We start from the raw sequence: 11641 nt of genomic DNA on the forward strand, positions 1-11641 counted from the left end.
GGATAATCGTTTTTTCACATTAACGTTCACGTTAAAAGTGAATCAATAAAATGCTGTTTCATCCCAGCTTCCAGTCTTTTGACTTAGCAAAGCTAACCACTACGCACTCAGTCAAATTCCTCAGTCACAGTAACATACCTAGATTATGCAGCTAGGGATCTATTTTTTCTTGAATGTATACATCTCACTCTGACCCAAACTGGACAAGGTGTTCTGTGCATGCTCCACGACTCACACTCCAGGCTTTGACCCGGGAGAAGAACTGCATAAATGCGAAGAAGGAAGCTGAGGAGTAAGCACAATTTCAACATAAGAAGAAGGGAAGTAAACAAGATAAAGCCATTAAAGTATCCAAAGGTGCAGAGCTGTAAAGATGTCCATGTTACCTACAAGTTAGCCTCTTGCTAACGTGTTTGTCGGTTGTTTTGGTGTGTGACGACAACCGTGTGAAGGTCTGACAGCTGACAGGAGGAATTATATACAGAGGTGGACATCCTTTTGTTCCTCACCTGGTCCAGTCCAGTTTAAATGCCTAATCGAGCTCTAACCGCAGTTCGACTTCACTGTGCATATAAGTGTACTGAGTGAAGTGGCAGTCGAGTGGGTGAGTGGAGCCCTGTACAATTGTGTTTGCAATGCATGTTATGGCTTTATTGTTTAGCTATGAGAGGTTGGAAGTATAGGGCCCTATTAGAGTTGCAACCCGTCCCTTTTTCCCAGAATTGTTATCTTTTTTTTCGCCAGCTGCCACCAGTCCCTTTTTTGGGGGGAAAATGCAAAACACCTAATTTGATTTCCCTTTGTTCTGTAGTTTAGAAAGGTCCCCTGTGCTTCTGCAGCTATTTAAAATTGTCTCTGTTGTCTTCCCGTCTATGCTTATGTCACATGCGCATGCCCTAGCACTCAAAGTGGCTCAAGCAGGGAGGGAAACTTGGCCGAAGAGAGACAGCAAGCTGAATTGACCGACGTACTCCGCGCTGAGGTCGTCTTTTTACCAACTTTTGGCGTCTTCTTTTGAAATGGGAAGAAAGACGACTGACGTGGAAGGAGATGGAGCAAATACACCAGCAAGCCACCAGAACGAAAAAAACCATGTACTAGTTACAATCCTGACTGGGCGTGTACTGTCCTCCTAATGGTGTAGCATAACCAAAATTAGACAGCCAGCCAAACTCCCTGAATATACAACACGAGAGTCCGGATGTAGCGTTCTAGCTCCAGTTTTAATTCGGACTCTTGATGAGCATGTTGGCAAACAAAAGGAGTAAAACTGTAAACAATAAAAAAGGACACTGGGTTACAAGTTAACACCAGTAAAGTACACAAATGTTTTTCTTAAACATATGCAATATCCAAATCACACACTATACGCTGCTAAGACATGATGCATTTAACAATTAAATATAAAATCCCCTATCAACCATATATTAGCATTGATTCTAAAATGAACATAAAGACATCCCATCTTCAACAAATATTAAACCATTCTGTAAGATACACATTCAAACAACTAGAAAATACTTACAGGCAATGCTTGCGATGGGCTAATTCAAAGGATTGCAACTGATTGTCCAGCAACACTGAGATCCACTGATCCTGCTCCCTAGCTCTCAGCTGCAATATTCTGTTGATCAGTGGGCGGAGCTAAACCAACAGCATGAACTGCTTGCAGGGCAGAACCATAGACTGTAAATAAAAATGGACAGCGTTGCTCCGTCTCTTCCCGTTGTACGGTTCTGAAGCCAAAAAATCCCACTCCTGGGAGCCGCCATTGTGCAGCCAGAGTCTGTGAAGCCACTGTAATAAGCTCCGCCCTACAGCGTAGCGTCACAAGACGCTGTGTGTCCTTTGAAGTTTCACTCCACGGCGGCTGTGAATCAAAGGAAACAGGAAGTAAAACCCCGTTTTTTAAACTCTAATAAATAACGAAAAAGCAACTTTTCAGGAAAAAGAGGCCTTGGACACAAAACAGTCAAATACTAACTACATATCACCACAGCATACGGATGTGAGAAACATTCGTACGACGTGTATTTATTTTTTTAAGTTTGACTACTCCCCCATTCAAATGAACAGGGGAGACGGATTTTTGACCTATACTGCAGCCAGCCACCAGGGGGCAGTCACACTGCTGAAAGCCTCACCACCAGCCACCGGAACCTCTCCCTTGGGCAGAACAGGGCGACACCGTCAGAGTTTGAATGGGTATGGCCGACCCAGGGAGACAATCTTTCCACCACATGCGTTTTTGTGTCCGGCGAAAATCTCCGTAAAATATAAAGGGACAAACGCATAAACAAAAAAGCATCAAGCTGTGGAATCAAACAAACAAAAACAGGAAGCAATTGTAACTTTTATGACTGAAAAAGGTACACCAGAAGAAGACAAGATTGCAGCGGCAGAGCTTACCAGTGTCCTGTGTCCGAATTTTATTTTCATTTAGTCAGTCTGAACCAAGGGTGCATCTCGCTCGGATGGAAGTGAAGCTTTCAGCAGTGTGACTGCCCCCTGGTGGCTGGCTGCAGTACAGGTCAAAAAATCCATCTCCCCCATTCATTTGAATGGGGGAGCAGTCAAACTTTAAAAAATAAATACACGTTGTACGAATGTTTCTCACATCCGTATGCTGTGGTGATATGTAGTTAGTATTTGACTGTTTTGTGTCCAAGGCCTCTTTTTCCTGAAAAGTTTCTTTTTCGTTAGTTATTAGAGTTTAAAAAACGGGGTTTTACTTCTGGGTTTGCTTTGATTCACAGCCGCCGTGGAGTGAAACTTCAAAGGACACACAGCGTCTTGTGACGCTACGCTGTAGGGCGTAGCTTGTTACAGTGGCTTCACAGGCTCTGGCTGCACAATGGCAGCGCCCATGAGCGGGATTTTTTGGCTTCAGAACCATACAATGGGAAGAGGCAGAGCAACGTTGTCCATTTTTATTTACAGTCTATGGTCTGAACTGGTAAAAGTGGCCGAGCCCTCCGCCCCAAACAATTGGTTGAGTGTCCCTTTTTTTTCCACAAATCCAAGGTAGCAATCCTAGGCCTTATTATCTTGGTAGCAGTGTTCATAATGTGTTTGAGTTTGGTCCGGTGTTGACAGTGAACTTTGTTGAGGACACAGGTGGAACAGAAGAGCAGGAGTCTGAGTCTTAACTATCAACAGGAGCATGACGGGACTCATCTGAATGTCCCGATGTGTATCTGTTCCCCATGTAAAGCATATGATTTTCTTAGAGTATTTTTCAGTATGTGCCAGGTGCAGGAATTCCATTTGCATAGAAAAGAGTGAAACATGAGATAAGAGAGAAGTGTGAAATAACACTTTTATTTTATGTCCAACTGAAACAGCATGCAGCCTCTCAGTGTGCACACATCGTGTGTGTGACCACAAATCTGCTAACCTGCGGCTGTCATTGGTCTCCCTGTCACCTAGAGAAAGAACTGCGGTGAGTTCACTTCCCTTTTCTTTGAAATGTTGTCATAAACTCAGTGTGCTCAGTTGTGAATCAGCTGATAAACTTCCGCGAATCCTTCAACCACATGTGCTGCGTTGACGTTGGTTCGGCCAGCAAGTCCCCTGACACGAGAGAGTGAAACACTCCTCTCCTCTGTCTTAAACCGCTCTACCATAGTCGCACTCTCTCTCTGTTCACGCTCATGTTACAGTTTGGATAAGTCAAGATCCTGCCTTGAGGCTGGAAAGAGGGGAAAGAGAGTAGAGGATTACAAAAAAGAAGCTTGGACAAAAAGATGCATGGCAGGATAATTCATTGCACCTGCTCTGACAATGTCCAGAAACCCAATACAAGCTTTCCTGGACGAGATGACACCTGTATGAATGACTCTGCTGCAGCTGGGTGTCAGGCATGCGAACACATTTTCATTTCATGCACACACACGCTACACAGAGAGGAAAGACTTGCCTGCACACAGAGTTGCAGAGTGGAACAGCTGCCCTGAATTTGGGCAGAAACGCTTCTATATGGTGCAGAGGGACGGCAGTGGAATTATTGGTTTGCAGCAAAAATTAAAAACAGCATGCAATCAGTCACAAGTGCAATCAAGGCTTGTTTGCACCGAGCGTGCAACAGCTTATTTTTTCCCTTGAACCATACTGTAGTGAGCTGTTTGTCAGGAAATCCCACAAGGTTGACTGAGGACAAGATTAGACTTCACACAGCTGCAGAAGAGTTAACCCAGTTCTGCGTCACATAACTTTTACTCATTAGTCTTGCAATGAAGTAAAAGTCTGCTGAGATTTACAGATGGTCTTGTTACCACAGCCAAACCTGCTGGAGAGTGTACGAGGCACGGTTACACAGCTGGACACATTTCCACATATCTTTTTTCTTGTGTGTAGGAGTGCAGGTCAAGGTTTGGTTCTGTGTCTAACAGCACATGTAGGGTTTTATACAACCTGCAAAGAAATGTACATGCCAGACTCAACTGTAAGGAACTTTGTGAACTCTGTAGTTTATCAGCGTTTGATATATAAGTTTGTTATTAATTAGTTCTCAGGAGAGGAGCATCATTTGTTTGGATTTCTAGTTTTGTTTCTGTATATGAACCTCCTTTTTTTTTTTTAACACACACACCAACCACCCACACAGGCTGGATATGTTCTGTGAGCTTGTTGTTTAGAACAAACCACATTGTCTCTCTATTGGTATGGCAATGAATGCAAGAAGACCTAGATCATAAGAGGACATCTAGTTCTGTACAGGTTGGGGTTTTGGTAAAGCTATGAATCCAACATTAGCATCACTCTAATGTTTGTAGTGCGATCTCAATGCCTTGTAAAATGTTAATAAAACTGGTTTGATGGTTTGCAAATCATTTAAAGACTACATTTAATAGAAAAGGAACATCTCACTGCTGATAAGGTTTATTTACATCAGGTTAGTAACATGACTGGGTATAAATAGGCCTCTCCTGAGAGGCTGAGTCATCTCTCTGAGAGACTACTTGAGCAAATTGTTCAACAATTTCTGTATAATGATCCTTAGTGTGGGGCGGACAAGGTCAAAAACCAATGCTGAATACATTATTTTCAGGCCCTGAGGCAGCACTGCACTAAAACCTGGCATGACTCTCAATCAATCAATCAATCAATCAATCAATCAATCAATCAATCAATTAAATCTATATTTATATAGCGCCAAATCACAACAAACGTTATCTGGAGATGCTTTACAAACAGATCAGATCTAGGCCGTACTCTATGTTATATCATTAACAAAGACCCAACATCAAGACAGGATAAGATCAAGTCCCATCTTACAGACAGGACTCAGTCTGATCTCATCTTAATCCACCATGAGCAGAGCACTTTGCAGCATTTAGAAAGTTACAGTGGCAAGGACAAACTTCCTTTAACAGGCAGAAACCTCCAGCAGGACCAGACTCATGTTAGACACACATCTGAGAAAGATTATAGTGGTGAGATGGATATCTTAATCCACCATTAGCATTGCACCTTGCAGGACTCTGCAGTGGAAATCACTGCATGGGCTCAAAATCACTTTAAAAAAGCATTATCTGTAAGCACAGTTTGTCGCTACATCCACAACTGCAGGTTAAATTTGCACCATGCAAAGAGGAAACCATATACTGCACATGATCCATGGCTGCTTCTCTGGGCCTGAGCTTATTTAAGGTGGACTCAGGCGGAGTGGAACACTGTCCTGTGGTCTGATGATCCTCATTTGACATTCATTTAGCAAATCTTTGATGCTGCATACTCTGCTCTAAAAATGAGTGTTACCACAAGGCTTATTGGGATGGGTAAGTACCCATGGCATAGGTAGCTTACACATCTGTGAAGGCACAATTAATGCTGAAAGATTAATACTGGTCTTAGAGAAACATATGCATCCATCTAGACAATGCCTTTATCAGGGAGGACCTTGCATATTTCACCACATTCAGCACGTATTACAACATCATGGCTCCTTAGTAGAAGGGTCCAGGTGCTAAACTGACCTGCAAGCAGTCCCAACTTGTCACAAAACACTTGGCATATCATGAAGCCAAAATAAGATAAAGGAGACCTTGAAATGTTGAGCTACTTGTATCAGTCAATAATGGGACATCATTTCATTTTCAAAAACTCATGTCGCGGGTGAGGAGGTGATGCAACACAAAGGTAAACAGGCACCTGTTCTAACTTCTTTAAGACATGTTTTTGGCATCAAATTTTAAATAAATATATTTCATAAAAAAGTACAATTATTCATTTACCATATTCCATGCACTAATTTCAACAAAAAGGTTTAAAAGATGTGTAAACTAAATATTTTCATATTTATTTTGCATCACGTTTTTTAAAATTGGGGTTGTACTTTCTTTTCTTTGCAACACAGAAATAACTGCTGTTTAAATTTTCATTACCTAGTTTGTGTTGGTGCTGCAGGCCCATCAAAAATGTGTTAAAACACACTTTATAGAGGGAGAATTTCAAAATAAAAGACCATTTTAAATGCAGATAATGATGCAAACAAGTGAATCAAGAAAGAGGAAGCCTTTAACGTGAAAACAAAGCATTCAAAATCATGAAGAGTATGTTATTGAAGGATGAAGTAGTACAGAAAATGAACACCATCTGAACCACTGAATACTATAAAATGAGTCTTTAAATGTGCAACCCACGTTGAGTCTTGTGAAAATGGAACAATCAGGTGCATCTGCTATCTTTATGTGAAACAACAGCCCACGTCACTGACGATACCACAATCATAGATATCATTCACAGGCTCTTCACTGTTAGGTGTTTGTTTTGTTGTGCATTGGCTGTCACAGTGTTTGATGACAGCTGGGCAAAATTAAGCTAAAGCACAGACTCCTCTCTGAGCTGGATGTGTGGAGAACAGAGGAGGAGTCCTGCGGCGGGTTAAAAACCGAACATGTGGTTTTTCAGTTTTTATTGCTTCTCTTAGAACAAAAAGACAGTTGTTCAACATTTGTGTCCCTCTTTGTAACGTGATCCACTCTTAGTAGATGTCTAAATATATGTTTTTAAAGAAGTTGTGATTGAATAAAACGTATCAAACACACAGCAGTGAGAAAGAGCCAGGACTCTGATGTGTCACCACAATGAAAGTGCATTACTCTGACATGCTTGACCACAGCTTGACTCAACAACCTGTTGTATGCACACTCATTTTGTGCATTTGGCGAGGATATGTTGGTCAGAAACTGTTGTATCGACAGGTTTAGTCTGCAGCTACTCAAGCTACTTCTCAGCTGCAGCCTCTTAAAAGCTTTCACAATTCTGGCACGGCTCGCCGAGTCGTGTAATAACCTCTGCTGATTGCATTTGCAGCTGGTTGGCTTCAACAAGTGTCTTTTCCTTTTGAGGAGAGGTTCAACACCAGATTTTTACCCCATGAATAAAGTTTTTATAACATTTTTATTCGTCTCAGGGCCTGACATTTGGCCCTGAGACTCTGAGTTTAACAAACCCCTACACAATAAGAGTCTGAAAATCACACTGCCAGTAACATCATCATTAAGATTGTTGAACTATTTTCTCTGTAAACACTAAGTCAACGGTTTCTTTGACCTTTTTGGACAAAGCCCTCCTACATTATGAGACACATCATCTCCAGGCTTTTATTTTTAACTAATAACCTCCTTATACAGACAGAATAAGGCAGATAATACACGCCATTGTTGAAATGAGTCTTGGCTGATTATGTGGCGGCGCACGCTGTGCGGCTGTTGGCTTTAATTAGAGTATTAGCAGGAAGCCGAGCCGTGCTTTTCATCAGAGGACCAAAGGAGGGAGAAGTTTCACAATAAGACACCCTGCAGAGCTGGTTTATCACTGACGGCGATAAGACTAATCTCCTCTGTGAATGTTCAGATATGATGTTCAATGACAATCGGAGTAATTAGCATGTTGCGCTTGAATATATCAGGCGTTATTAAGATTCAAGTTTGATAATTTTTTCACTTCATGGTTAAGGGTTCGAGGTCTGATTACTCCTGGCTGCTCATAAAAGCTCATCATGAACCTTGTGTCTGGTTTGGCAAAATATCCATTAAAACGTGACAGATCTCCAGCGCTGAAAAGCCTCTTTGTGCCCTATAATTCATGTTTTGTTTGCAGCTGATATTGACAGACCTGCAGCGCTGAATACTAAATGAAACAGAGATGTGAACACCCACATGAAGGACTTTTCCCTGCAACAGGAAATATTCATTTAAACAGGTTGTGGGAGTGAAGTTTCTCACAGTGACTCACTCTGAACACACACACTAAAATTTTCTGAAACTTCCAGAAACACTGAGTAGGAAGTGGTTAAGTAACAGGTCACAGTAGGTGCAGGTTTGCTAGAACACGCTGCAAACAGCTGAAGTTATTCTCTCCTCTTTAAATCCAGCGTCTAATCTGATTCAACATATCCTCTCGTCTAGTTCTTCCACATACAAAACCCTCCTCCACTCTGTTCTAACAGTGAATTAACAATGTGCTTCACTAAGCATCTGTTACAAATCATTATGCACTCCAGGTATGCCGTTACAGTCATGCATCTGATTTATAGTCGGGCATCATGTGAAGTCTGAGTTGAAGCAGCTGACAGAAATGATTTATATGTGCTAACAGCAGGTCGTTAATCTGTTGACTCATGCCAGGTCAGACTACATGGTCTTTTGTGTCTGATATGATGGTCACTGTGACAGAGTAGCTGATCAGAGTCATAAATTTGTGCTGTGACTTCACACACAGACATGACGGACTGCACGACCGACATGACGACGCTGGAAGGAGGAGGGACCGGGCTAGACGACACTCTGGAAGAAGACTTTATTTCCTCCATTGTAATAAAGGAATTCAAGTAAATTAGCATCCTCTTCTAGCCATGTGATCTAGATGATAAGATAAGATAGGATAAGATACTCCTCCACAGGGTCCAGGACTGAGCTGTCCTTCACCAGTGTGTTCAGTCTTGCTCTCCTGTATCATGTCCGCCCACAGCAGGTGAAATCCTCCCAATGTGGCGTTTGTGTCCAGTGTTAGCTCTGTTAGCATGATGCTACTCTGGTGCTGGGTTAGCTCGTCCACCTTATCGTAGACAGATCTTACAGTCCTCATAACGGTGGGTGGAAGGACAGGTCGATGTCGTCTTTTTGAGCTTGCACCTCAATACCAGCAAGCCATCCTTGCCTCCTTCTCCTCAGCTTGCAGGGAACATCGGGCCTAGCATCGTTTAGCATCAACATGCTAGGGCTGCTAACAGCTGATCTCGTATGTAAACGATGTTACCATGGATACATGCAGGAACAAAAATAGCAAAAAAACCCACTGCAAACGTAGCCAGTTTGGTGTCTATGGCTAACAAATGAGCCATTAAAAGACTTGACAGGCTCCAAATACAAAGATAACTAAACAGATATGAAAAAAGAACAACGAAGAGAGAGCTGCTGCAACAAGCAGCCACTCGAGCGGCGCTAAGCAACGGAAAAGTTGTGTAAATGATGATAATAATAATAATAATGATAATAATGATGATAATGATAATAACTATATTTATATAGTGCTTTTCAAAACAAATTACAAAGCACTTCACAAGCAAATTTGAAAAGCAGTAGGCAGTCATTAAGAACATATCATTATCCAGCTGTAGTAATAAAACAAACATCAAAGCAATTAACCATACATTTTTTTTTCTTTCTTTCTTTTCTTTTCTTCTTTAGGAAGCACTATGCACTTAGCTAGACTGTTCTCCACTGTTGTCCCCAGTGGCAGATCATGTCTTCCAGCTACAGTTGACTCACACTGTCCTGCTCTACTCTGGGAATCTGTGTTCAGGTCTTGAGTGACCCAGCACTTGGTACTTTGGTCATTATTGTGGTGATGACAAGTTAATTGTTGATGATGATAATGGAAAGTCTTAAATGGTTTGGTTGCTTCATTGTAGATGTTCCTTATTTACTTTGTGCATTGCCTTTACACTGCTCGGCAGTACCTGCACCAAAATGGACTTGAAGCACTTTGTTACTCTTACTGATCTTGTTTCCTCTTGTCTAGATCTTTGCTTGTGTTGTTCTTGTTCTCGTATGTACGTCGCTTTGGATAAAAGCGTCTGCTAAATGACATTGTAACATTGTAAAATCAATAAAAAGCAAGTCTAAAATAGTGAGTTTTTAAATGTGACTTAAAAGACGACAGTGTGTTAGCTTCCCGCCCAGTGGCCCGAACAGAAAATGCTTGATCGCCTTTTATTTTATTGTTTGAGCGTGGAATAGTTAGTAATGACCTACCAGAGGATCTGACATTACATGAAGGCTTGTAGGGAGTCAAGAAGTCAGCAATGTAGTCTGGAGCTGACCCCCTATGAGCTTTAAACGTCAACACGGGAGATCCTGAGTTACTGAAATGTTTTAATACTGCCTGTAATTACTTCTATTTAATTTAAATTCCATTTGTAACATTGTATATATCTAAATTGTATTCTAGCTTTATTTATCTATTTTTATTTTTACTTATTTTATTTTATTTTATTTTAATTTTTACTTATTTTTACTTATTGAAACTTACAAAATTACGGAGTCTGACATTGCACTCCGCCTCTGGGACTTTCTTCATCCTCCTCATAAGCTTCCCTGCTGTAGCTTTTCTGTTGCGACTGCTCATCCACCTCAATGAGTTCTACCTCCTCCATGTCATCAGTGATCATCACATCATCCCTGGGAGGGAGAAGTCTTTCCAGCTGGAACATGAGATGTTCTGGGAGCCAATGTTTCTCTGGGAATTCCACCTGGAACTTGATGATCAGCTGTCCCTTTTCATAAGGCTCCTTGTAAACCGGCATGCCCTCACTCTGAACACATTTGATGTCACCATGCTTGATTACTTCACCTGGTGATGAGTTGATGATGAGCGCTCTGCCGTCTAATGTTAAAACAGTCTTCTTTAAACCACACAGAGCCTCAGCGAGTTTGATCTTCATCTTCATTACCAAATTATCCTCTTGTCTCTGGAAAACAGCGTGCTCTTTCTGGTCCAGCACAATGATTACTTATCTTATATTATCTTACCTGTTGGTGCAGGTGTGGCAAAGTGAAGTTCTGAAAAAATCACAAGTAGAGTGAATATCTAAACCGAGATGAGTGCTCAGGTTGGAATCTTTCAAAACTGGCTATATCACATGGCAGAACCGTCCCCGTCTGCTGAAAAATGTAGCCTAGCTTGTTTCTCACAGCAGTTTCCCATTAAAGGGGCTCAGCTGAGCGGCATCCATTGAGACTAGTTCAATTACCAGTGACATAAAACTCTCACAACCCCACTTCAAAAACACTGAAACATCCCTTTAAGATGCCCATGTTGTGTTCATAGCCTCCAGCTTTTGACCTTTGACCTTGTCCTCTTAACTCATCTCTCAGCACCATTATTACAGGCGTACACCTGCACCACCTTAAACCTCCTGCCGTGCATCCATTGAGCTCTTTGTGATGATTGTAAAAAGTTTTTCAGACCCTGTTTTAAAATCAGACAAATTAAACCTTCATGTCTTTTCATACGACCTGATGATTCACCTCTCCCTGAGGCCAGCTGGTGAAAGAAGCACATGAAGCTCTGCAGGCTAAAACAAAAAAAAAAAAAGAAAACTCTTAAATATATCTTTTCACTCTCCCTGTTA

The 11641-nt window shown here is 41.5% G+C and overlaps 1 protein-coding gene across 1 annotated transcript; it reads right to left on the reverse strand.

Moving 5' to 3' along the window:
- Positions 1 to 10541: 10541 nt before the first annotated feature.
- On the reverse strand, positions 10542 to 11436 carry LOC117824573 (dnaJ homolog subfamily A member 4-like). The gene is made up of 2 exons (XM_034700106.1): positions 11397 to 11436; positions 10542 to 11019 (listed from the first exon to the last, which is right to left on the reverse strand). Exons 1-2 carry the CDS (start codon positions 11434 to 11436, stop codon positions 10544 to 10546), a joined length of 516 nt encoding a protein of 171 aa, XP_034555997.1. The 3' UTR covers positions 10542 to 10543.
- Between the last annotated feature and the right edge of the window lie 205 nt (positions 11437 to 11641).

This window comes from Notolabrus celidotus, chromosome 13 (genome assembly GCF_009762535.1).
Source record: "Notolabrus celidotus isolate fNotCel1 chromosome 13, fNotCel1.pri, whole genome shotgun sequence".
Lineage (NCBI taxonomy): Eukaryota > Metazoa > Chordata > Actinopteri > Labriformes > Labridae > Notolabrus > Notolabrus celidotus.

Coding starts and splice junctions, on each gene's coding strand:
- LOC117824573 (XM_034700106.1), bottom strand. CDS start 11,436: ATGCACGGCAGGAGGTTTAAGGTGGTGCAGGTGTACGCCT. Junction 11,020..11,396: donor GGTGGTGCAGGTGTACGCCT/GTAATAATGGTG, acceptor ATATAAGATAAG/TAATCATTGTGCTGGACCAG.